Genomic DNA, 23307 nt, shown 5'->3' on the forward strand with positions numbered 1-23307 from the left:
GTCACTGTTCAAGCTGGGCTGCTCTGGCTCTGAACATATATACATTTCTGGTTCATAGTTATGTCTCTAGCATTTTGTGGATTAACTCTCCCAGTACACAAGGGGAAGGGAACGTCTTTCCAAGTGTGACAAGTGTGAATCCTTTTTCTCTCTTCTCATCTCCAGGAAGGTCCAGATCTCTTTACCAAGCAGAGCCCTTCAGGGGAGCACTAAAGTCCAGGCAGTGGACTTTCCCCAAGGAGTAGATTTGCATTTGCAAATCAATGGTGCTGGAAAAATGTTATCTAAACATCTTCCCAGCCCCTTATTAATATCCCTTCTCCTCCTTCTTCCCCTTCCAGATTTTGAAAGAAAGCATGACTTATTCAGCCTTATCCCCAACCCCCAGTAAAACAGCAGTGTGTGTGCACTCAGGCAGCAGGGTTCCGGGCCACATTGTGGACCAGGCAGTTTGTCACTAGTCCTGCCAAGTTTGGCTTTCCCACTCTCAGACCCTTGAGGGTGTTTCCACATGACAGCAACGCCCCCCGCCCCCTCCCCGCACCCGCCCCACCAGTTCTTTCTAGAAGGTAATTTGAATAATTCAAATCAAGGGCAATGGCAAAGATTTAAAGCTTTACCAGTCCCCAGGGGTATTTAGATGCATTTAAACAGAAGACAAAATTCTAAGCTAAAAGTATGAAACCTCTGTTTGTGCAAACTACATACAGGCGTCAACAAATCAGTGGGCCTATTTCTGTGGCGTGTGCAGTGGTGGTGGGCATAGGGATACTGAAATGCTGCCTGCTAAGCCACTTCTTAAAGCTGGCCTTCATTCTTGGGTGGAGAGGGGTGTGTTGGGGTACTCAACCCTTCTATCCCCCTATCCCCGCAGAGACCAAGAGGTGTGATGATGGTCTAGTGTGGCTGAGTGTGCTGGGAAGGCAGATGGACTCTCCACTTCTGAAAGAGAGGGGAGAGAGAGGAAAGGCCAGAGGAGAGAGGAGAGAGGAGAGAGGTGAGGAGAGGTGGGGAGAGGAGGGGATAGAAGGGGAGAGTAGGGGAGGGGAGGGGACAAAAAGAAAGGGAAGAGCAGAAAAGGAAGGGTCAAAAAAGTAAAAGAGAAGCTGGGCAGTGGCCTGGGGCTTGGCGGAGAGGTCCCCAGGGCTGACTTGCGTGGGCTGGGCGCAGCACCCCAGGGGCAGGGAGGAGATGCCCACATTGCCGCCTGCGCTCCGAGCCTCTCATTTCTTGCCAGGAGGGTCTCCTGGATTCAGGGCTCCCTGCTTTCGGGTGACCACCGGTCCGTCCCCTCCCGCGCCAGGCAGCCGAGCCTGGCCCGGAGCCGCTCTCCCACCCCCACTCGGCCCCCGCAGCGCTCTCCCCACCGCCCGTCTGGGCAGCGCCTCTCGGGCCCAGGAGCGAGGCGTCTCGCTTTCGGGAGATCCTGGGTGGGGCAGCTGCCCTGCGGGACGGCCCGGCCTCCCAGCGCCCAGCCCGGGGCCGCCAGCCGCCGCGCGCCGCCGCCGGGGCAGCCGCACCTGAGACCCCGGCGCGGCCCAGCCCGGGCGCCCGGAAGCGCGGGCGGAGTGCCCGGCCCCGAGCCCGCGGGCGGGGAGGGGGGACGCGAGCCGCAAAGGGCGACCACGTGCTGCCCTCGCCGCGGGGGGCGAGGACGGCCGAGTCGGACCCTCCACCCACGCACTCCCTCCCGCCTACCCGGCCCGGCCCGGCCCCGGACACGCAGCACCCGCGCGCGGCCCCCACCCCCTCGCCCGAACTTTCCTTCAACTTCTCTGCAAAGAAGAACCTGCCGCTCCGCCCGCCCCCTGGACGCCGCCGCGAGCCGCACTTGAACTCCGCGGCGCTGCCTCCCACCTGGCGCCGCCCCCGAGCGCGGCGAGGAGGCTGCGGGACACCCCACGGTCCCTCCCGAAAGAGCGGGAGCGAGGGTCCGCCCGCCGCGCCGCGCTGCGCCCCGGCGCCGGGGGTCTCCTTTGGGGAGCTGGGAGCAGCAGGGCCGCGGGGAGACCCGGAGGATGACCGCGCGGCCCTTGGGGACAGCAGCGCAGTAATGCCAACATGTAAGTCTCACCCATCGTCTCAGATCCCGTCCTACCTTTACCTGGGCACCCCCCCCCCACCCCGCCCTGCCCCCCTCCGCTCAATGATCTGGTCAGGACCGCCACTGTATTGACCAAATAAACCGGTTTGTCTTCAGTTTGCCCCCAGGCCCTGAGGAAGGAGCTGGTGTGGCCAGACGGAGCTGTGACATGTGTGTGTGTGTGTGTGTGTGTGTGTGTGTGTGTGTGTGTGTGTGTGGTTTGCCTTTTTTTTTTTTTTTCTTTCAGGGAGAGGTAAACCTCATATTTGGGCGGCGTGAAGCATAATAAAAAAGGGCAGGGCTTCAAGAATGGGGAAAGCGTGTTTTCGATTCAAACTGAACAAGGAATAACAGGCCGGGCTCCGGCGTCCAGGGGCCTCGCTCTGCCAAGAAAGCGCTCTCCTGGATCAACACCTGGGGCCTGGAAGGTACTGGTATGCTGAGAAAATGTTGACTTTACACATTGTCACCCTGGACTGGAGGAGTTATTCTTGGATCTTTGGGTTATTCAAATGGTTTTTAAACAGCGGGCAGAAAAAGGTTCTCGGTTGTACTTTGTAGATTTAAAAAGTCATTAAGGAATGTGTCATTTATGTGATGGGATCTGGTGTGTGTGTGTGGGGGGCTTGTATAGAATTAGAAGTGTGGGGGAGGGTATAGGGCAAAGAGAAGGTTATAATAATAGGTTTTGTTTCTATGGAATTACCATCTAAGTGGTGAGCTGCCTCAGAGCAGCGCTGCAGAAGGGCCACCGCGCACCGCCTGGCCTTCCAGAGAGGGGAAAAAAAAGGAAGGTTGTTCTCAAAAGAGCCAGGCTTATTTTTGTGGCCAACTCAGAAGTTACTTTTTCTTGTAATATGTAATTTTACCCCTGGTGTTTTATTTAACCTTGGGCAGACACCCTGATAGACTTTTTTTTCTCCCTCCCACGGACGAAGATACAAGAGTTTCTAGAAATTGATAGTCACCTTGCCTCCCCCAACTACTGGATCCTTGTTTATTTCCATTTAAATGTCCTCTTTCATTTACTACCTGCAAAAAAACATACCCATCAGGCCCAGTCTTTCCCTTCTTTGCACCTTCACCTCCCAGTCCCCCTAGTACACATTTTTAAAATAGGAGCAAGAGCTATGCCCGCAAGCCTAGTAGTCTGTAGCTCTGTTCCTGGTAGTGGCCAGTACAGTTAGAAGGGAACTACTTATTTTTATTAAAATTGCATGTGAAGTCATTCTTCACCTGTGAGCTTTAAAGTTTCATTTATGCCAGTGGAATCGTTAAGGTATAGACTGAATTTATTTTGGGATACAGCCAACAGTCTCATATAAGAGTTGTTCTCATATAAAGGTGACACATTTTTAATAAATGTGAGTTTGTTCTAAACCTCAGTTTTTCCTGAAAGTATAGTAGGTTTTTTAACAGCAGATATTTGTCTAGCTTACTTTCAGCTTTCCTAGGTTATGTACATCTTATGGGGGGAGAAAAGCTTGTTATACATAAAAATAAAATATGAGTACCAATATTTTGAAATAAAAAGATGTGAAAATGATCAACAGGTAATGGACAAATGTCCTGATTATGAAATGAAGTTATGTAGTCCATTTGAATTTGCACATGATTAAAAAATCTTATGTCATTATAGAGTGAAAGCATGAATATTTAATCACGTAAAATATAGAATTTAGTATGTTGATTGAGTTCTTTATTGAGCTGTTTTGGCTGAAAGTTTTTCCATTTCTTGACAGATAACTGTTTCTTTTTTCCATTTTGCTGTTTATAATTCACATGGAATGGTTTAAGATGCTCTGATTCTTTTTAGATATTAGTATGTTAAAACATATGGCAATAACACCACCCTTTCCAATGTAAATAATTCTACTGTCTTCTTGAAAAAAGTTAAAATGAGAAACAAACTATATTCCCTTTTAAATTTTAATAGATTCAAGTATACAAACTAATTATATTTTCTGCCTACTACTTGTGGAGAAAGAGTATTTATATGTCATTACACTAAAATTCTGAAATTGTGGACTTTTATAAATATATTTTGGAGTTGTAGGAACTGCATGTTTCTCATACCCTAAGGAATTTAGTAGGTTTAACAAGACTTGCATTAATTGGTCTCAAGCTGCATGAAGCTACTGTTCCATTTATGGCTTATATAAATTACATGACATTGTGCTTTTCCAATGTGAATGGTGAATGAGGCTATTGTCTCTTGGCTTATGGGAAATATTAGAAGCTTGTAGTTTTACTGCCTAACTGGACACGTCACTCTGATTTCTGGAAATAATGATTTGAAAGAGAATCAGTTTATATATTAAAAATAAACTTACAAATGCTTCCTTAAACCTGACCATTTTTTAACTGCCCATTTCGTCCAGAGTTTATATTTATGATGGGTTGATTAAAAGTTTCTAAATACAATTTAGATTTTAGGCTAAATAGAAAAAGACTTTGTTCAATGTGTGTGGCATGCTTGGGCAAAAAATGTATCTTTCCATGTTCATTTCCAATTGGATGACTATTACATTATCTACATTGGATGCATACTGAGGAGATGGCATTTAGGGGACATTTCAATTGTAACTGAAAATGCCAATAAAACTTAAGTGTGGCTACCTGAGTATTAGCCTACTTTACTTTATAGGCATTACTCAGGATGGAAGTATTCCGTTTTCTTCAAGTTTACTGTATTTGTAGCAAGCATGACAAAGGTTTAATATGTTTAGTATAGAATTGGTAAAAAAAAAATACAAATCAGTAAGAAAACCATTTATATTGTAACAGAACACTATACAAATAACTTCAACATGCCAATCCAAATAAAGGAAATTCAAATGAGACACTTATTCTATCAAACTGGCAATGATTTACTCAATAGCGATGAATGTGTCATAAGATAAACATTGATACACTTCAGTGTAAATGCATAGGTGTGTATTTAACTGTATTTAGAAATAATTTAAAACCTACAGAAAAGTTGCAAGAATAGTACAGAGAACACCTGTATGCTTTTTACACAGAATCACTTATTATAAATATTCACATCATTTATTTTATCATTTTCCTTTCACTCTTCTTCCCTCCACCCTCTACACACAAACACACACACACATACATACACACACATACATACACACATAATTTTCTTTCCAAAACATCTGAAAGTAAGTTACATACATCAGGGATTTAGGGTTACTTCTTAATTGAAAATTTTATATTTGTAGATTCACATGCAGCTATAAGAAATAATACCTATAGATCCTTTACCCAGTTTCTCCCAATGGTAACATTTTGCTCTAGCATAATATCACAACTGCATGTACTCGTGTGTGTGTGTGTGTGTGTGTGTGTGTGTGTGTGTGTGTGTATGTATTTCTCAAGGGTGCCTTTTAATTTCACCTATGATACAAGCCAGTTATGCATGTTACAGCTCAAGTAAGAGTCAAGATTTGTACAGATTTGAAGAATAAACCCTCCCCCCCTTTTTGAAGCATGATGATCCCAACTAATAAAAAATCTTGAGTAATAGAATAGCACCTTTCTTTTCATTCATTGCTTAGACTCAGGAACATGATCTTTAACCAGAAGAAGAAATACAATTAGAAGCAGACTTGAATAAACCAAATTTCCATTGTTTTCACTCTGGAAAAGTTAAGGCATGCTCTATGCTACTCCTCATACCCCTTTATGAAAGGGTTTGCCATGGAGATTCATTTGGGACATGGAGAATGAAGTTAATTCTAATTATTGCTGATATTAATAGACGTAGTAGCATATCAGTTTCTCCACTAATTTCAATATATATTCACTAATTTCTCTTTAAACTGTGATGTTTAAAGGAGCCAGTAGGAGCAAATACATGAAGAAGGATGGTTGTTTTTTTAGATTATTTCAGTGATGAATTTGGATTAAATCATGTCCACAAAGGGTTATACCCACCTTTAAAACAATTCGTATGAAAGAGTTAAGTTTTCAAGCTTCCTGAGATAGGACTCAAGCATATTGTATTTAGAAGCCTTTACTGATAGAAAAGGAGAAGCGAGTTTGCAATCGAGGTAGTTTGGTTTTCAAAATGACAGGTGAGTTGGAAGTCAGGTGACATGGGGGCAGGAGAGGTCTTTTGGCTCTGTAACCACTGATTTTTTTCTTGGTCAAGTGGTTTATCATTATATTGTTCTTTCACCTGTGAAATGATAGGTTTTATTGTGTAATTTTTAGATTCTTTTCAGATTATAAAGTCTGTGACTCTCTTCTACTGAAAAATATCCTTGCTTTCTTCAATAGAACTTGGAGGTCACAACCCAAGTGACACAGATGGTAGTACTATGTTTTTTTTGTAGTTTTTACTTAGAACCCTAGTAACCCTGTTTGGGATTTTCCATTCTTGTGAGAAAATTGTTTAAATCTCAGGGATGTGTCTTTGCTAAATGATCCCCTGAGAAGACACACAGTGCTTTCCTTCCTCTGTTCTATTCTTAATTTATTTGTTTCTGTTCTTCAGTAAACAGTAAAGTGGATGAAAGTTGGCGTGTCATATGGTTTATGTTTGGTTACAAGTACTTGCCCTGTGCTGCGTTGGTTTTCTGTGCAGCGTGGTGGAGTCTTCAGAACTGGAATGCATCAAGCCCTGGGTTGTCTGACAGGGCTGCAGGCAGCTTTTGTAAAACAACTTCAGGTTTGGATATGGAATCCATAAATGTCACAACCTTTTATAGTTGAAGAAAGTTGTGTAAGCACGTGAAATAAACAAGATTGAGTGTTTCCAAGCTAATACATGTAATTCACTGACTCCTGTTCAGAGAGCATTTGAACTGAAAAGGGGCCATACATCACATATTGATAGGGAATTGTCACATGTGACAGATTAAGAAGCTGGGTGTTCTCCCGGGTATTCACTTGGGCATTCTCCCTTCTATTAATATCTGTACCGCTGACAAGCCACGTTTGAGTGGTCTGCTCTGGGCTTCAGTTTCCTCCTCTGTGAAATGAGGAGGTTATACTTTATCTTTGGTCCTCTCAGATCTAAACTTCTTTGGATATAGAATTGTGCTTTTGTCTTAGAAGCACATTCATTCATCTTCAGCATGAATGGGAAATACCTCATTCATCCAGCATCAATGGGAAATGGACACATTCATCCAAATGAGTGAATTTTCCATGTGACAGAAGTTTATCATTTACCCTTTTTAAAGTCCTTACTAAGTGCCAAGTCGTGCTAACGTTAGTTCTTTTTGGTGGATAATTGGAAGACAAAATAGGCTCAGAGTTTTGCCTTGCAAACCACACAATAAATAGAAGCTCCAAGATGTAACTCTGTGATAGTCCACAGTTCACATCCATTACATCCATTATTATGATGATGACTTTCTCTACTAGATTGCTTCTCATAAGCAGTAGCACTGCTCTTAATTTCAATTATTTTGGGTGGATGTATTTGAAAACATACCTTTCATACAAAAAAAAAATCTTTAGACCTTAACTTTTCCTTAGTTCAGAATTTCCATTAGGAGCTGTATGATGCTGGTAATTCTAGTTTGGTGAATATAAAATCATGGCATGAATATGAGACACTACTTAAAATTTTTTGTATTCAAGGCCCAATGGATCATTTGTTTTATTTCTGATCCCAGAGGTGGCTATGAAGTCAGTTCATTGGTGTTGGCTTATGGTATTAATCCCATTGTCCATTCTTATTTTTAGTATTTTCTTTTGATTTCACCATTGACAGAATAACCACATTTATATTAATATGCCTGGGCTGATGATAATAATAATAACTAATACTTATTGACTGCTTACTGATCATCAGTCACTGTCCTTAAAAGACATGGTCTGACTTAATCATCCAACAACTCTATGGATTAAATTCCATTGCTATTCCTAACTTGCTGATGAAAAAGAGGAGATACAAGGTGGTCAGGTAAATTTCCCAAGGGCTACATAGTTTATAAGGAGCAAACCCAGGTCCATCTGAGTCTAGGGTATGTTCTTTTTGATACTTAGATGGTCTCTAACTGAAAAATACAGATTGAAAATGCGTGCTTGAGACAAGTGCAAGTATCATTTGATGTCTGTTTTTGCTTGAGTATTTATTTCTCTTTCCACTTTTCTGGCATCCTGTTTAGCATTATATATATTTTCTACAGATGAGCCACCTTCAGGTAAAGAAAGTATCACAGTTGACCTTTGAACAATATGGGTTGGAATTGCTTGGGTCCACTTATATGCCAATTTTAAAATAAATATATACAATTGGTCCTTCGTATCTCTGGTTTCCCATCTGAGGATTCAACCAACTTAGATAGAAAATAGTATTTTTCATCTGAGGTTGGGAATCTGAGGGTGCATAAGGCCGACTGGATGCATTGTTCCACACCAGTTTATATAAGGAACTTGAGCTTGGATTTTGGTATCATTCCAGGGTCCTAGAACGAATCCCTTGAGGTTACTAAGAGACAACTGTGGTTAAGATTTTTGGGAGTCATAAGTTATGCATGTATTTTTGACTACACAGTCAGCAGCACCCCTACCCTCCTGGGTTGTTCAAGGCTCAACTGTACTGTGACCCTAGGTATCTTATTAGTTGCCCCTCTTTTTAGAAGTAAAATGACTCTCAATTACCACTTACAACCAAATTCTTTTTGGGGAATTAAGATCTGGAGATTTCTTATTACTACTTATGTATCCTCCTGCTTTGTGACTCTCTTGTCACTAGTCCATTTAGGGTCCCCTTTGATGATTGACTTTTAAACTTGCTGCTCCTTCACTGATTTGCCTCTTTTGATGGGGTTGAATCAATGAAAAATATCAAACCACTATTTTGAGCAAAGATAATATGGTTGTTCTTGTCTAAATCATTATTAAGTATAATTTTGAGTTTAAAGACAAGACCATTAGACAGAGAATTACTTGAGAGTTTTCAAAGCACCACCCCTCCATGTAATGTCATTTACTAGTTTCTGTAATACATTGATAACTAGATAAAGACATTAATCATTTTGGATGGTAATGATTCAATGCTTTTTTTAAGGGGCAATTTAATTTAATTTTCATTGTTTCCATATGTGAGGGAGCAGACGTTATACCATGAAAATATTTTCTTAAAGTCTGAATTTCTGGAAGATTATAGGGGAATGTTGATATAATTGTCCTCTTGCCACCTAGATGGTCATGTGATGCTAAACTCCGAATCTGAAATTGCTTTATTTTTTAATGTTATTTTTTAATTATATGAATATTTCCCCATGTTCATGCAGAGATCACCTATTATATATTCTCTGAAAAAAGAAGGTGCCCCCAGGTAGCCAGTAAAATAAATGGGTTTTCTTTTCCTTTTGCCTAATTAGCATAAAGGAGGTGATTAGTTCATCACCGTTATTTAGAAGCAAGACTGAAAAGGTTTCTCTTTGGTGGTTCCAGCTGGAAATGTCCTTTTACTGTGATTGCCCTAATGTTTCATTGAATTCTGAGTGTCCTGACTGTTGCTTTCTTCCATCGCAGGATGTTGCGCTCAGGTCGAATGTGGAGCTGTCACTGGAAGTGGAAGCCAAGTTCCCTTTTGTTCTTATTTGCTTTATCTATGGCCTGTGTTCCTCACTCAGGTAAGGAAGACTTTTTCTTTTTGAAGCCCCCGATTTAATAATTGTCTTCAGTTTCAGAGTACTCTCTGTTTAAGTAACCTCAACTTTATTTGTTGTCATCCCTGCCCCCCCTCCGGCCCCCGTTTCTATCCTTAAGGCTTTTTTTGCCCATTCTCTCTCATTCCTCTGAATTTTGTGTGGATAGTATGACTTTGATCATTGTTTTATTTTCTAATGAGTATATTTCTTTAATTATCATTGCATTTATTTTAGCTTTATTTATTTATCTAGCTCGTGTTGAGAGATGAGATAGCTACATGTCTGACATTAAAAATGTACTAGCTGTTCTTCTACTATTGAATAAATATACAGTACTTAGTTTTTCTCTTTTCAAGTTTTTAGATACTTATTTATAGAAAGTATAGACTTGGCTATTTTTATTTGTCCTGATTTTATTGCCATGGATGAGACAGGGATTTGAAATTAAGTTTTTAGACCAGGAAGTTTATTTAGTTGAGTTAAAATGATATTAAAAGGTTATTTGCAGTATTTTTGGAATTAAAATATCTAATTTTTCCAATTACCTTTTTTTTTCTGAAATTTGAAGCAAGATTCTTTTAGCTGTTGTTGAAAGCTAAATTTTCCATAAACATCTAATTATATAAATGAGCCAGTCAGAACTCGAGGAATGTGAATGATGTTTTTAAAAGTAAACTGCTTCTCATTATCTGGTTTTGTTACTGAGCAAACTACACTTAATTCATTTTATTTTATTCACCTTTTACTGCTTTATTCAGTTTATATTTTTCTTTTGAATAAAATCATTATTAATGACGTTTATATACTTATTGCTTGGATTTAACCAAGATTTTTATACATTCTATAATTATAATATATCTGTATGTTATTATAAATAATACATCTAATAAAGCACATAAATAGATTCTCTGTTAAAATTGCTTACTTATAGATCAAGAAATTTAACTTGCATTGAATATATAAGTACTGTTTTATAGTCATCAGGTATTTTAAGAGTCTCAGCTGCTTGCTTGGAAAATACCTGGCACTTGTTTAATGGTTTCAAAACAAAACTTATCTTTGAGTGATTTTTTTTTTTACTTTTTTTGTTTCAATTTCATTACAAAGTCGTTCTTTCTATTATGTTTATTGCCAGAAAGAGGAAACGAACTTGTAAAGGAATCTGAAAATTACATGTATATTGGACTTTTCTGATGTACACAGTGTTGAGCAATTTTTTAACTTTCAAAAGTGATACTCCAAGAACCAATTCCAGGATATAAAATTATGAGATTAAAATTAGTTGCAGTCTGTTTAGTTTCATTTTTTTTTATTGTTTAAAGTATAATAGTAGTACATATGTCTCATTTTCCTCCCATTGCCCTCCCCCTGGCCTCCCCACCCCCTGGCGCATGCCCTCAAACCTCTCTCCCCTCCCCCCCTCCCCAGTGTCTGTGTCCATTGGTTATGCTTATATGCATGCATTCAGGTCCGTTGGTTGATCTCTTACCCGCCCCCCCCCCCCCAACCTTCCCCTGCCTTCCCGCTGAAGTTTGACAGTCTGTTCAATGCTTCTTTGTCTCTGTATCTATTTTTGTTCATTAGTTTATGATGTTCTTTATATTCCACAAATGAATGAGGTCATGTTATATTTATCTTTTTCTGACTGGCTTATTTCGCTTAGCATAATAAGGTCTATCCAGGTCTATCCATGCTGTTGTAAATGGTAAGAATTCCTTCTTTTCTACAGCAGATTAGTATACCATTGTGTAGATGTACCACAGTTTTCTAATCCACTCATCTGCTGATGGGCACTTAGGCTGTTTCCAAATCTTAGCTATTGTAAATTGTGCTGCTATGAACATAGGGGTGCATATATCCTTTCTGATGGGTGTTTCTGTTTTTTGTGGTTTTTTTTTTAATATATTCCTAGAAGTGGTATTACTGGGCCAAATGGCAGTTCCATTTTTAATTTTTTGAGGAAATGACATACTGTTCTCCACAGTGGCTGCACCAGTCTGCATTCCCACCAGCAGTGCACAAGGGTTCCTTTTTCTCTGCATCCTCATCAGCACTTGTCGTTTGTTGATTTGTTGATGATAGCCATTCTGACAGGTGTGAGATGGCACCTCATTGTCGTTTTGATTTGCATCTCTCAGATGACTAGTGACTTTGAGCATGTTTTCATATGTCTCTTGGCCTTCTGTATGTCCTATTTCGAAAAGTATCTATTTAGGTCCTTTGCCCATTCTTTGATTGGATTGTTTATCTTCCTTTTGTTAAGTTGTATGAGTTCCCTGTAAATTTTGGAGATTAAACCCTTATGGGAGATAACATTGGCAAATACGTTCTCCCATGCAGTGGGCTTTCTTTTTGTTTTGTTGATGGTTTCTTTTGCTGTGCAGAAGCTTTTTATTTTGATGTAGTCCCATTTATTTATTTTCTCCTTAGTTTCCATTGCCCTAGGAGCTGTATCGGTAAAGATATTGCTACGACAAATGTCTCCTATTTTGCTGTCTATGGATTCTTCTAAGATTTTTATGGTTTCCAGTCTTAATAGCTACAATCAAAACTCGATAGAAGGTTTCAACAGTAGACTAGGAGAAGCGGAGGGCTGAATTAGTTTCATTTTTGTTAGGTCATGGCATTTGTACATTTCCAAGCCCTCTTTAAACTTTATGTTGGTATATTTATTTTAGATGTCAACTTTTTAATTGATATATGCACATTCATTATTTGAGTCACTTGAATAAATGAAATAAAATGTATTTTAGACTAATTCCAAGGAATCAACTATGCTGGAAATAGGAGAGAGGGAAAAGAAAGCACCAAGGGTACAAAATTTAAAGAGGCATTCATTCTCAATGTCATAGGAATCAAAGTACTTAAATATGTTTTTAAGTTACTGTTTCACACAATAAACCTCCTTTAACAACTTCTTTAAGTGGCCAACACTTTATATGCGCCAGGTAATAATACTTTGTGACAGACAGTTAATGTGTTTACTCATAATTCAGTATAGTTAAAATATTGCATATTAAAGCTTTAGGTAGATCTAATTTTCAAAGCCCTATCTTTAAATCATAGTGTAACACCACTATATTTTCAAGAACATGTAGTGCTTTACTGTGATGGTATTTCTCTATATATCCACCCTTTGACTTTTTTCATTTCTCTGGATGATCCTTAGGCGAGTTTATTGAGTCTAGTAGCTTTAAATGGCATCTTGACGTCAATGTCTGCTAAACCCATATCTTTAACCCTGGCTTCTTCCTGGACCTTGGAGTCACCTATTGGGTTGCTTAACCTCATGTGCACTTGAATATATAATAGTCTTCAAACTTCACATGTGCAAACAAGATTCCTGATTCCTATCTCTTATCTGCTCCACTCTCAATCATTACAGTCCAATCTACGATCCTGCCCTCACTATTTTCTAGACCCATTGGCCTTTCTATTCCTTGACCATGCCTTCTAGACCCTCTTCTTCCTTATCTGCACACACTTGGTTCTTTTTTGATACCTAGGTCTATATTACTATCACCTCAGATAAGCCTTCCTGTCCCTCAATTCAAAGGAGCTCCATTATCACTATCATACTAAGCTTTAGTGACAGTCTGCAGATTTTATTTGCCTTCTTGGTTGTTAATGTGTTGTTAATTTGACTTTGACAGCCAGGTTGGAGGGTTGGCAAAACCTTTTTGATGGTTAAGATTGACATTTAGTTCAGATGATTAAAAATTAGAATCTTGTTGCATAATTCGGATAATATCCATAGTTGAATCCATACAACAGAATTGCGGCGTTAACTCTCCTGGTAGGTAAGTTAAGATTTTTATTTTCACAGGGCATTTACAAAGCAAATAGTATATAAGGGTTGTGTCCTTTGGGGTTTTAAAAAGAAATGTAGGAAAAGAATGTGGTGTCTCTTGACAGGTGATGAATATAACTTTTAATACGAGCTACCATAAAATAACAGATGAATATTTCAGCTGATCTTGTGAAAGTGCAAATTACAAAACCTGATTGTTTTTTACCCCCTAGCTTGACAATGTTTAGAAAGGTTGGTAACATATAGTATCAAAGTTGCTGGGAAAAGGGCACACACTAACACTGTTGGTTCTGTCTTTTGGGAAAGTAATTGGCAGAATTTTTTAAAAAAGTAAGAATGTGTACTCTCTTTGACATTACTCCCACATGTAGACATCTAAAAAACATAATACATTTGTAGACAAATATGTGCCAGTAATTTAACTGTAACATTGTAATAGCAAGCTGTTGGTAAATACTCTAATTGTTCGTCAACAAGGAAATGGTTATATAATTTTTTTTTACATTAATAGCGTGACATACTGTGCAGCCATTCAAAACAGTGCGGTCAAATTGTGTATATTGGCTGCAAAAATGTTGATGATAATGTTAAAAAACAAATTGCAGAACAACATGAGATTATCCCAGATTTATAATAGGTTGTATTACAAAACTGGGATATGTTATGCAAATATATGTATGAATAAGACTGTGTAAACATATTAATTAAACATGGAATGATACACAATAGGCTTTAAAGTGGGTTATCTCATGGGTTAAAATAAAATCTCAGGGGCATAAGATGGGTTATCTCAAGGTTGGAGTGAGAAAGAGGAAGGCAGTGGAACTTTACACAACTGAATTATTTGCCTTGTTACAATGAGCATGTATTACTTTAATACTTTGGAAAACCCAAAAAATTTTATCCAGTTCTTTGGTTGAAAAAAAGAAGCTACCTTAAAAAGAATGGCCAGAGAGACTGTGAAAGTGTATGAATATTATACTTTTCTGTTAGTCACCGAAATGTTACTCTGGCTTTCTTCATTTGATAAGAATGTCTGAAAGGTGTTTCAAATAATAACTTCTTTTTATGTAGCATGACACTTCATGACTCTGAAGATGAATGATGGTATCTCAAGCAGACAGAGGTTATGACTTCAAGTAGAGTGGGAAACAACCAGCCAAGAGCCAGCGAATTCCTAGGCAACCAGGGGCCTGTTTCCACACAGATAACCTTAGTCATGAGCACTGCGGGGAGGACCCTCCCTCCTCTCCTGAAAAGTGATGATATCAGCAGATTATTTCAAAGCCCAGTGTTGTTCTGATATCTGTGATACATAACTAAAAGGGGAAATGTTTCTGGAAGTACAATGTGGCTTGAACTTTGAGCTTTCTAGCCCAGAGCACAGCACAGTTCTGGAAGGTGAGTGATTGGGCAAGAGGAACCTTGTGTTTCTTTTTGTTTGTGTCTTCATTTTTCTCTTGTAGAATGAGCAGTTATTCTGTAGTATCGATTACATTACAATTGGTACTTAAGTGTCAGACATAATTTTGTACATATGTTTATATTTGACTGAAAGGCTTTCAAATGCATACATAGAAAAATTATCCTATCTAATAAAAGAATAATATGCAGATTGATCATCACTCCAACACACAAGATGGCTGCCCCCATGTGGTCAAAGATCCTGCACCCATGTGGACACAAGATGGCCACCACAAGATGGCCAGCAGGGGAGGGCAGTTGGGAGGGACCAGGCCTGCAAGGGAGGGCAGTTGAGAGGGACCAGGCCTTCAAGGGAGGGCAGTTGGAGACGATCAACCCTGCAGGGGAGGGCAGTTAGGGGTGACCAGGCCTGCAGTGGAGGGGAGTTAGGGGCAAACAAGCTGACAGGGGAGCAGTTAGACATCAATCAGGCTGGCATGGGAGTGGTTAGGGGGTGATCAGGCTGGCAGGAAGAAGCGGTTAGGGGCAATCAGGAAGGCAGGCAGGTGAGCAGTTGGGAGCCAGCAGTCCTGGATTGTGAGAGGGATGTCCGACTGCCCGTTTAGGCCCAATCCCACCGGGATCGGGTCTAAAAGGGCAGTCAGACATCACTTGAGGGGTCCCAGATTGGAGAGGGTGCAGGCTGGGCTGAGGGACACTCTCCACCCCCACCCCCCGTGCACAAATTTAGTGCACCAGGCCTCTAGTCCTTTCATAAATCTGCAAGTGTTTTAGCCATTTTAGACTTACTGTGTGCTCAAAATTACTAAACAAATGTATCTGAAAGGTTAAAATAAGATATAATTATACAAACTATTCTTATCAAGTGAGAAAAGAGCCAGAATAATGATTGACTAACAGAAAATTGTAACAATAATAATTTTTTTTCAGTCAGGGTCCAAGTGCTCCAAATCATCTTGTCTGAATCTTTCAGCTGAAGGCTGTTGTCCCATTCTGCACATCAGATTAGATGAGCCAATGTGATTGAATAAAGAAATCCTAGAAAGCTGTATACAAAAGGTTCTTTGGGGGATCTTCGCTGATAATTTTATTCATATACCTTTGAGATGACCTGAATTTGATGTAGGTAAAAATGAAATCTTACACTAGGGTCATCAACTCAATTACATAAAAGTGGGCTAGGGATGACAACACCACAGTGACAATTTCAAATGACTAAGCAGTATGGTGGGGGTTACAGGTGAAGCTGATACCCAGGAGGGGTTGGGAAGAGAGGGTGTCAGCCAAGAGGCCTGCTCTCCACCGGTCAGGTCACACGTATCTCCAGCGTGATTGTCAAGTGGTAGAGTTCATAACAGCTGATCTGGGCAGGTGGATCTGCATGGTGATACAGGCCTCGAGCAATCTGAGGAATGTTCCAGGGCTTCTCAGTCTACACTGTGTTACGTGAAGCCACTGGGGGTGGGTGGACCGCAGCTGTGGACGCATGTCCTTTGTGTCAGCCACACCTTGTTGCTTTCGCGTAAAAATATTGATTTTTCAGAGTAAATACTGCCTAATAAAAAAATGAGAGAAATGGCATATTTACGTTGGAGTAGCCAAGTCAGTAGGAATAAGCTATAGATATTTGAACAGTGGTCATTTGGAAGTAACAGACTTATTCTGAGTACCTCAGAGAGCAGAGAGAGGGCGATTGAGTCAGTGCTTCACGTTCCAGATGACTCTCTTAGTAATTGGTTGCCCCAAAATAAAACCAGCTGTCCTTCAAATTCCTCCTCATCACTGGAATCAGGACATAGAAAAGGAATCTTAATAATGAAGAGGAATTTGTACTAAAATTCTTGAAGGCTTCCTCAGCCTACAGTTAAACCAGAGAGTGAGTGTGTGCATTATAGAGTCTGTTTTGTATATACACAGAATGCTATAGTGTGTATATTTTACCTTAAAAGTTTCTTCTTTGTGCATGTCCTTTCACTTTTAGCAGGTAACTTTTATGCTGAATTAGAGATTAGGCAGGTAAATTTCTTAGAAAAGATAAACCTGAGGATTCTAGACTGTGGAAGGTACAAAATTTTCTGCCAATTCCAAATAATTCTTTAAGGAATTTTCCTTTTCTTTTCAGCAAGTAGAACATGTGCTCTTTGGCACCATTCTTACTAAGATTGCAAAAGCATAGTATTCAGTAAGTAAAGAATGTGGAAAAGAACCCCCCAAAGAAGGAAAAGCTAATTTATTTCAGTTTTAATGAATAAGTATATTTTACAGGGTGGGGCAGCAGGGGAGGAAAGTATGGAGGTTAGGTGAGAAAATATATTAATCCCACAATGAGCATGAAGCCACAATATGAAAACCATCCTTTTTCCTCTACTGAACTAAGACGATGACACACCTGAAAAGAATAAAAGGTCGTTTGTCACCATATGGATGGTGGCTATCATCAGTTCAGATTAACCTTTTTAACCATTTTCTGAAAACAAAACATTTTTAGAAAAGGAATAAAGTAGTCCAACAGGGACTACATTGCCACCATATTTTTATGGATTACGTTGCCACCATATTTTTATGGTAAAAAAAAAAGTCATTAAATATTTATAGCCAATTAATACTTTTAGATAAGCTTCTTTTTCATAAAAATAGTTTGAATTATGATACATTGTATGTCAAAATATCTTGGGGTACAGAGCTGGCTGGTGTGGCTCAGTTGGTTGGGCATCATCCCGTGCACCCATGGGTTGTAGGCTCCATCCCCGGCAGCGTGCAGGAGGCAGCTGATCGAATGTTCTGCTCTCACAGAGATAGTTCTCACTCTCTCCCCTTCTCCCTTTTTCTCTCTCTAAATACCAATTAAAAATCTTAAAAAAATAATAATGGGGTACAGCCATTTCTAAACCAGCTTCATCCTAAACTTGTGGTGTAGAAATGATATACTTTTTAAAAAATTACAAAATTTTCTTTAATAAATCAACTGTTATGAGTCAGAAAAGAGGCCTCCTACTAATATATTCTGCTCCAAGCTTGGTGTTCCTAGTTCAGATAAAGTGTTTGCACTAGAGCCCAGGGAATGGATTGTGCCAACGCACTTAAAATTCAGATTTTTTTCTCTTTATTTAAAAAAAATTGCACTAATCACTATTATTGATCTGGGCAAAGCTACAAGAATGAGCTAATGCTCACAATTTTTGCAAGTCCCCAAACAGAAGGATCTTTTTAGAAGGTTCTTTACCTGCTCAAAGATTTCAAGAATATTGTTAAAGTAAAAGTGAAAAAAAAAAAGAGCATACTCTGAATGAGAATATTAATCACTGATTTTAAACACAATAATAATCACTGATTTTAAAACCCATGCACAGTTCCTTCCTTTACTTATTATTTTCCTTAAATATATGCACAGAAATATGGCATTGATTCGTGCACCAGTGGGGTCCCTTGGCCTGGCCTGTGGGGGGATTGGGCTGAAACCAGCTCTCCAACATCCCCCGAGGGTTCCCAGGTTGCAAGAGGGTGCAGGCCAGGCTGAGGGACCCCATCGGTGCACGAATCTGTGCACCAGGCCTCTAGTTTCAGAATAAAGTTATCTCTAAATGTGCATCCATTTCTTTTTAAAAATTCAGATATACTTGACATATAACATTATAGTATGCAACCATTTCTTATATTCAAAGTGGTGTCTATTTACAAATACGATGCTACCTAGGATTGTGCTGACACAGAAGAGGTTTTCAGTAAATGATCAGTGTCTGAATTAACTTGCTTTCCCAGCTTTCCTTCTGTGACTTTGGGATTCTTTAAGAGGATAAGTCCAGCAGATCTGAGGGTTAGGTATTCTTAATCAAAGCCTCCCCCCCCAATATTATTAAAGCAACTTAAACATTTGTGAGAGCATTATATTACCTAAAGGACTTACATAGAGAACATACAGTTATTATTGCTACTCTTAGACACATTTAAAAGCTAAGGCTACGTTATTAATATCGTAATAATATTTGAGCATTATTGTGTGTGTATCAGGTTTTTTTACATGTATATCAGCCTCTTTTCAAAGTCCTGCCTATGCAGAGCGAAGTCATGGATCTTAGTGTCCAGGAGACCAACATGAGACAAATAGGAAGCAAGGTGATACATGGTCAGATAGAATTGCAAAGTTTATCAAGGGGTAATAAGAGCTCTCAGAAAAGTTTTCATGGAGGAGGTAATGTCTAAACTGGTTTTTAATGTTTTCAAAACCAGTGAGTCAATCCTTCTATCTTTGTGAAAGACCAGCTATTTGAGAGGACACTTCATAAAATTTTACAATAACTATTTGTGCCAAAAGAAGAAAGTGGTCACTCTAAGTGAGTAAATAACCAGAATAGTATATTTATTTTTACTCCATTCCAGGGGCTGAGCTTCTCATGGAAACAGTTTTTCTAAGTGCCAAACTAATATCATCACTATTAATATGTACAGTTAAAAAAATAAGTATTTTGTTGAAAATATAAAAACGTGATTACCTTGTGAATTTTTTTCAGCTATTCCACCCCCCCCCCTTTTCTCTTGGGAGATCTTCCCCACATTTATCCCCATTATCACCAGTATCTTAAACTTTTTATCTTGGTTTATACCTTCTCCAGCTAAGTCTACAAACATGTTCAGAACAAACAGACATTTCTTTTCAAAACCAAAAATTTCCACCCCCCTCCATTAATTGCTTTTCCTCTTCTAGGAAAAATTTCATTTGTCTTTCCCTTCATTTCTGAATGTCTTGAAAGAGTAGTCTACATTTGAATTTATTACTTCACCATGCTTAAAAAATAGATTATTCTATTTTGGGGATGCATTAGGTGTATCATCTTGTGTGTATAAACAATTATGTTATGGTTTTCTAAAGATCTCTTGAGTGGTCTGTGCTTCTCCAAAGGTTTTTATTTTAAAAATTTAATAGATGGAACATATTTGCTGCAATAATATTTGTTATTAAGGGGACAAGAAAACATGTTCTTCATAGACAGTTTTAGGATAAAATTGGGTCACAAAATAAGATGACTAATGATTTAGAATTTAGTCTGTTTACTTTTTTTAAGTCCACTTTTAGACTATCCCTTTTTGCAGCAAGGTTTTCATATTCTTCAAAATGACTTTTTGGCTGTCTCTGACTTCTTAGCAGCTTCTATCACTTCTTTGCTTTTTATTCCTCATTTAAATCAGATTTGCATCCTGGTTTGCCTTGGTGGGATCTGTTTCCCATTTCTATCCTATGGAAGACTTTTCAATATTCCTATCATATCTTAAAAACTTCTATATGACAGTTGTTAGGATATTTAATTCAAAATGGTTGGTTGAAGTGAAACTGAAAGATTTATCTTTATTGTCTGTTCATTGTGTGTGCCTGGCTTTACTGTACTTTATATCTGTTATAATTATGTTTGAAATCGCCTTGCACTGGTGATTTTTTGCAGATTCACATTTAAAACTCCCATTTGTGGGAAGCAGAGATATATAAGATAAAAATTTAGTGCTGTAAGCACAAATTATCATTGTTTGGATCAGAACATACAGTTTAACATGCTTTGTTAAAATAGATGTCTTTTAGCTCTTAGGGCAGAATATATACACTAAATCGATTTTGTTATTCATATGGTTAGATTTGAAATCTAATAAAATTGATCATGTGGAATTTTGTTTCCCCTATTATGAAAGAACTTTCTACTTTTTTCAAAAGTAAGACCATAGTTACTTCAAAGTATTATAAATTTTAGTAACCCTAGTTAAAAATGAAATCAGCAAATATGTTATGGGCTATTTCAGATTAAAAATACAAATGAATCCTGTATTGTTTGAGAGGAAAATGTGGCGTTTGAAAAATATTTAAAATAATTAAAATCTATGTTTGATTTTATTTAAAGTTGAACTGCACATACCAGGGCATCAAGGAATTTTTTGATCCATCTGAACTAATGATGAAAAAGTTGGTTCGATATCAGTGCCGCTGCTAACTTGACTCTGAGTAACTTGATCCATCAGTAACGTGAGTTTAATGCTGACTCTGAAATAAAATTTCACAAAGATATTCTTTTACTAGTACAGTCAGAAATACCTACTCAGTGGGTGCTGGGGCTTTGTTCCTCGTGGGCTCCAGTAGGAGGAGACCGTTAACACACCTGGTTTGAACCATCTGCAGGATCTTTTAGATTCTATTTCTGGCAAAGTCAGGCCGAGGACGGTTAGAAGTGGTCAGACTGGAGAGATGATTTCTGTTTTTCTGACTGCATATCCCCAATGTCATTTGATCAAACATTAACTTCAGTTCTCATTAATTCAGTAGATGAATGTGGCACGCCTGGAAATTCTTCATAAGTTGAGAAAGGATCCTATGAATTTGGTTTGTTATGCTGAATTCTCTTTCTGTAAATTTAACATATATTAGAGTAGTAGGTTTTCAAAAGCTAATAAATTTTGTAATATCTATCAAGCTTTTTAAAGTTCTTTGGCCAGGAGGAGCCTGTGGGTAGCAGCACAAAGGAATTTCATTGCAGAAATGGTTACAATATTTAAATATTAAAGACAACCTAAATCTCCAACAGCAGGAGATTTGATAAATTATGGTATGTTTACAAAGTGAAATGGTACATGTTTTCCTAACTTTATTTTTTTTCAAATGTTTAGTGAAATGGGATAAAGATTAAAATGTAATTGAAAAGAGCAGGACATCACACTATGAGCTGTATGGTTTTCTTAAACGTTTGAGTTTAAAAAACACACAACAGAATAGAAAGAAATACAGTGAAATAGCAATCTCTGTGTTCATAAGATTCAGATATCCTGCTTTTTTAGCATATTTTTTTCCAACAATAAGTACTCATTGATTTCATAGTATTGTAAGATTAATGCATACTCATTTTTTGCAGTTCTAGATAAGGATATGATTATAATACTCCTTGGTTACATATATATGTGTGTATGTGTGCAAATATAATATAAACATACAATGCACATTGGTTATATATGTTTACAAAATTCCCAATTCTTAATTCTAGTAAAGATTTTTGCATAAGAAAACTGGTTTCAATAGTGGTAATCTCACCCTGAAAACTGGAAATTACCACTTCATCTCTGTTACGTTGTCTAGAATTAAAAAGGCTGAAAAATACTACTTTTGGTGAAGATTTGAACAACTGGAACTTTCAGACATTGCTGGAGCAAGTGAAAAATTATACAACCACCTTGGAAAATAGTTCAGTAGTTTCTTAAAAGTAGATATTTCTTAAAAGTTCATGATTTAATAATTATATCAGTGGTTATTTATTAGGAGGAAATGAAAACAATTGTCCACAAAAATACTTCTATAAAAATTCCATAATATTACTCATAATAGTCCCAAACTTGGGAAAATCCAAATGTTTGTCAGCAGACGACTGGATAAACAGACTTCGGTATAGTGATAAAATAGACCACTACTCTGCAACAACAACAAAAGGAAGAAACTTCTGATACTGCAGCAATGTGAATGGGGATCTCTCAAACATGTTGAACAAAGAAAAGAGAGAGAGTGCATAGTCGGTGATTTTATTCAGATGGAATTCTAGAATAGGCAAAACTAAGCTATATTGATAGGGATCAGAACAGTTGTCGCCTTCAGGGAGCAACTGAATGGAAGGAGGCGCAGTGAGATACACAGGGTTGATGGAAATGTTCCAAAATTTGGTTGGGATATAGTTACATAGGAGTATATGTCTGTCAAAACCCATTGAACAGCACACTTAAAATATGTACATTTTATTGTATGCCAATTATACCTCCAAAAATATCCGCTAATTGGAAAAGTACTGTTATTAGTTCTAGAATACAGTAAATGAAATTACAATGTCCCCGGAACAATCAGGACTTTACCTGCGATATAAAGTATTAAATAAGAGCTTTTAAAACACCTTCTTTGTTGTATTTTCTAGGTTTTTCTTTTGTTTTGGCCAGCAGGAAAAGAATATTTTGTTTTACTCTATATGGTTTAGTTACGCTTATTGAAATATTTTCAATACTTAAGAATATTCTTTTATGTGTGGGGGAGGGGGTGTAGAAGAGATATCTGCAAATGATGTTTCTCCTAGCTTAAGTGTAAGCTTCCATTTCACCCTTCTTTAGCCTCTACACACATTCAAAAGTTCAAGTTATTAAACCTTTGCCTGGCAGCTTTGTTTCCTTGAGAGCTCATTTCCTCCATTTAATAAAAATGCATGCGATGATCATTGTATCATTTTTTCCTATTAGTCATGTTTTTCATACATATATTGGATTTTGCTTTTTAATTAAGATCTTTTTGGAGACTTATTGATATTTTTGGCTTGTTACCATTAATAAAATTGAAAGATAAAAAAGGGTGGCCCAGGAAAACT

The 23307-nt window shown here is 38.3% G+C and overlaps 1 protein-coding gene across 8 annotated transcripts in view; it reads left to right on the forward strand.

Annotated features, from left to right (window-relative positions):
• The first annotated feature begins 1327 nt into the window (after positions 1-1327).
• Positions 1328-23307, forward strand: part of ADGRG6 (adhesion G protein-coupled receptor G6) — a 142176-nt gene continuing 120196 nt past the window's right edge. For 3 of the 8 annotated variants that reach the window (XM_079779864.1, XM_079779865.1, XM_079779866.1), the window contains exons 1-2: positions 1329-2063; positions 9587-9687. In XM_079779864.1, the coding sequence (XP_079635990.1) occupies positions 2062-2063; positions 9587-9687 (103 nt within the window). In that variant the 5' untranslated portion in view covers positions 1329-2061. Of the gene's footprint in view, positions 2064-2319; positions 2518-9586; positions 9688-23307 lie in introns of those variants that run through there. The other 5 variants (XM_079779860.1, XM_079779861.1, XM_079779867.1 and 2 more) reach the window with 4 other exon arrangements.

This window comes from Cnephaeus nilssonii, assembly GCF_951640355.1.
Source record: "Cnephaeus nilssonii genome assembly, chromosome: 9".
In the NCBI taxonomy this organism is placed as follows: Eukaryota; Metazoa; Chordata; class Mammalia; order Chiroptera; family Vespertilionidae; genus Cnephaeus; species Cnephaeus nilssonii.